Source organism: Belonocnema kinseyi, chromosome 5 (genome assembly GCF_010883055.1).
Source record: "Belonocnema kinseyi isolate 2016_QV_RU_SX_M_011 chromosome 5, B_treatae_v1, whole genome shotgun sequence".
Lineage (NCBI taxonomy): Eukaryota > Metazoa > Arthropoda > Insecta > Hymenoptera > Cynipidae > Belonocnema > Belonocnema kinseyi.
Genome location: NC_046661.1, coordinates 39,696,068 through 39,699,616, shown reverse-complemented (window position 1 = coordinate 39,699,616; position 3,549 = coordinate 39,696,068). Strand labels below are relative to the sequence as shown.

The following is a 3,549-nucleotide window of genomic DNA, read 5'->3' as shown; positions in this document are numbered from 1 at the left end:
AAATTAAATATTTTCCCGGTTCCATATAAATGGTTCACAATCCATACTGAACCCACCAATCAGACAACGAGCCAGCAGAAGGTGGATTTCAGCTTGTTACACAGTTTAAAAAGTTCCCAAGATTGAGAACACTGCGCAAGCGCTGCAGCACATATAATTGATTTTATTACTTGTTAAAGTTAAACAAAATTATTTCTTGTTGAAATTATAAATGTAGCTAATGAAAAAATTAATAATATTTGAGACCTCAATGACAAAAATAATTAAAACATATACATGATCAGAAGAATTAATGAAAAATATATGACTTATATCCAATATAAATATAATAATAATTAGAATATGTAAGACTACAACTTAAGTTGCAAAGTAAAGAATCTTTGTTCCTTTGAAATCTTAAAAATTTCAAGTTTTGAAGGAAATATTTTTAAGAAGTAGTGGTAGTTGTAATTAAAATGTTTCAGGGAATCATTTGGAAAGAAGTCAATGACACGAATGATGAAATGAGAAAATGGGTTCAATATAATGTATATATTTATTTAAATTGAACCAAACATCATATATACATTTATATAGTTCAATAATTTATTTGTTTCTTAATCTTGAAAGTTTTTTTCTCGCTGCACTCAGCCCCTAATAATTTATTTAAAAATTTTAATTTGAAGGAGATTTTGAATTAAATAGTTAATTATATTATTGCAAACCTTATTTCTAAAATAAAAAGACTATAAGCTATTAAAATCTATAAACAAACGTACTGTACTCATGACGCACAGTTGGAGGAAATGCACTTTTTTGATTCAAAAATGTCCAGAGCCTTTTCAATTAAAGATCATTAAATTCTATTGATCTAGACTCTCCGAAATTTTGTCTCCTCTATTTTTTTATTAATAATTTTTTCAGTCAAAGTATGAGCAAAGTCTTATTATCGGTGAAAAACTTTTTTTTTTCTAAAAAAGCTTCCCATTAATGTAGGAATGACCTTTAATAACAAAAATAATTTAAAAGTTTATAATAACCAATGTGATAAACAATTTTTGTGTCAAAATATTAGAATTTGAGATCTTTCAAATTATAATTTCCTTCAATGGTCGAAACGACTTCAAGTATTCCTTAAAGGAATAAATATTTAATAATATTTAATAAAATATAACAATTTTAATTTTTGTAAACAAATTAGATAAACAAATAAAAAATGTTTGCTCTTTCGCATAGAACATTTTTTTTGCACTGGAAATGTTTTAAGCTATTGGACGAATGACTGCTAGTCACAAAAATATTAGAAGAGTTAATAATAACCACTGTTATTAACAATTCTTGTGACAAAATATTTAAACATAAGGTTTTATCAAATTTATATTTTCTTTGATGGCCAAGTCAGTGGGCTATTGTCAATATTAATTTTAGACAATATAAAGTTTGCCTGATCAGTTATCAAAGCGTAAAAAATTGTTATGTACAAGATTTCAGTTATTCTATGCTTTGAGTAGAAAAATTATTAATAAAAAAATAGAGAAGACAAAAGTTCGGAGCGTCAAGCTGAACGACAAAAGTGAATTTCCTCCTACACTCCGTCATGAGTACGGTACGTTTGTTTATAGAGTTTAATAGTTTATAGTCTGTTAATTTTAGAAATGAGGTTTGCAATAATATAATTAAATATTTAATTCAAAATCTCCTTCGAATAAAAAATTGTTAAGAAAATTATTAGGGGTTGAATGCAGCGAGAAAAAAGCTTTCAAAATTAAGCAACAAATAAATAATTGCACTGTATAAATGTATATATGATATTCGGTTCAATATAAAAAAAAATATATACACTATATTAAATAATATTAAATCCACTTTCTCATTTATTAGTCTTTTCATTAACTTTTCACCAAATTATTCCCTCAATATACAATATACGTCATATATTTTGTATTAATTCTTCTGATCATGTATATGTTTTAAATATTTTTGTCATTGAGGCCTTTAATATTATTAATTTTTTCATTACATACATTAATAATTTTAACAAAAAATAATTATGTTTAACTTTAATAAATAATAAAATCAATAAGATGAGCAAAATAAATCACAAAAATATAAAGTTTGAACTGCTTTCAAAATGTATCTCAAAATTAAATTTTATTCATATTAAACTACATATTTTCATCACTTTTTCTTTTTTTTTTTAAATCAGTAATAGTTAGACTTATTTTTTCATCTATTTTTTTTTTGTTCATTTGCAAACAGTATCAAGTTTTTTTATTATTTTTGCTTTTTCTTAATGCAATTCAATGAAAAAGAGAGACCTACTTTTTGTGGCGCCATCTGTTGGATTAGTTTAACCGACAATTCCCCTCCGGATCGTAAGAAAATAGAAAAGTGGGGGCGATGCAAGGGGCTGGTTCGTATGTTGCGTATTTGTTTCTCTTCCGCTTGAAGACGTAAGCAGCTGTCGCGATGGTGCGTTGTATTTTACGTCCCAATAAAATCCAAATTAATCTGTGCAATCCCTTTCAATGAACTAAAAATTATTAAACATTATTTTGTTTTCAACATTTTTGTTTTCAGTCGGCCCATAAAACTTTTATCATCAAAAGGAAATTAGCGAAGAAGCTTAAGCAAAATCGGCCAATCCCACAATGGGTCCGAATGAGGACGGGTAATACAATCCGGTAAGTTTTTAATTGTTCAGTATGCCTTCATGAAAAAGCCGGCAATTTCGCGAACATAAGTTTGTTTTTGTTTGCAATTAGAATGTTTTAAACAAAATGTGCAGAAAAGTTACACATAACCTCAAGGTAAATGAAAAACATCAAATATGGATGATACGAAATAACTAATTACGAATTTATCTTTTAAAATTTCTTACATTTAACAATGGCTATTTTTCTCTACAATCATGTCACACATTATTGCATTTTTAGGTTATGCTAAGACGCTTTGTATATATTTTTTGCTGTCTCGAATTCTTGTGGAAATTTAGTATTACATACTTTGTTCCTTCACTTGCATGATTTTTAGCAATTATTTTTTCTAAATTTTCACATAAGCTCAAAGCTTAATATTTTAAATGGTTTGAAAATGATTGAATATAAGACATTTGAGAAGAGAACTTGAGTGTAGTAGAGCAATCTGTGTAGTCCAGTCAAAGGCAGTGTTGCCAGATGGGTGGAACGGTTTATCTCCAACTCTAACCTTATTTATCCCTATATATCGGCTGAGATCCCTAAATCTTCGAATCAAACAAAAAAAATGGGTAACTGCTGCCTTGCTCGTGCATGCTGTATATATAAAAGAAAAAAAGTAGATAATTGTGTTTGGATATAAAATATATTTTCAAATTACCATAAAACACCAAACGGCAATTAAGGGCATGTGATACTTACAGTTTCCGCGGCTTTTTTTTCACAAAATGAAAATTTTTAAAAAATGAATTCGGAGATGCTATAAAATATCATAACGGACGTCCCCGGACTCTTTTTTGAAGGATAATAATACAAAAATTTATTGTGCTAAATAAAAATTTTATGCATATGTATTATTTTGAGGTTAGGTCGT

The 3,549-nt window shown here is 27.4% G+C and overlaps 1 protein-coding gene across 1 annotated transcript in view; it reads left to right on the top strand.

Annotated features, from left to right (window-relative positions):
• The first annotated feature begins 2,374 nt into the window (after window positions 1-2,374).
• The window catches only part of LOC117172589 (60S ribosomal protein L39), a 19,081-nt gene continuing 17,906 nt past the window's right edge, over window positions 2,375-3,549 (top strand). The window contains exons 1-2 of the mRNA XM_033360672.1: window positions 2,375-2,451; window positions 2,560-2,663. Coding sequence (XP_033216563.1) covers window positions 2,449-2,451; window positions 2,560-2,663 — 107 coding nt within the window. The 5' untranslated portion in view covers window positions 2,375-2,448. The remainder of the gene's footprint in view (window positions 2,452-2,559; window positions 2,664-3,549) is intronic.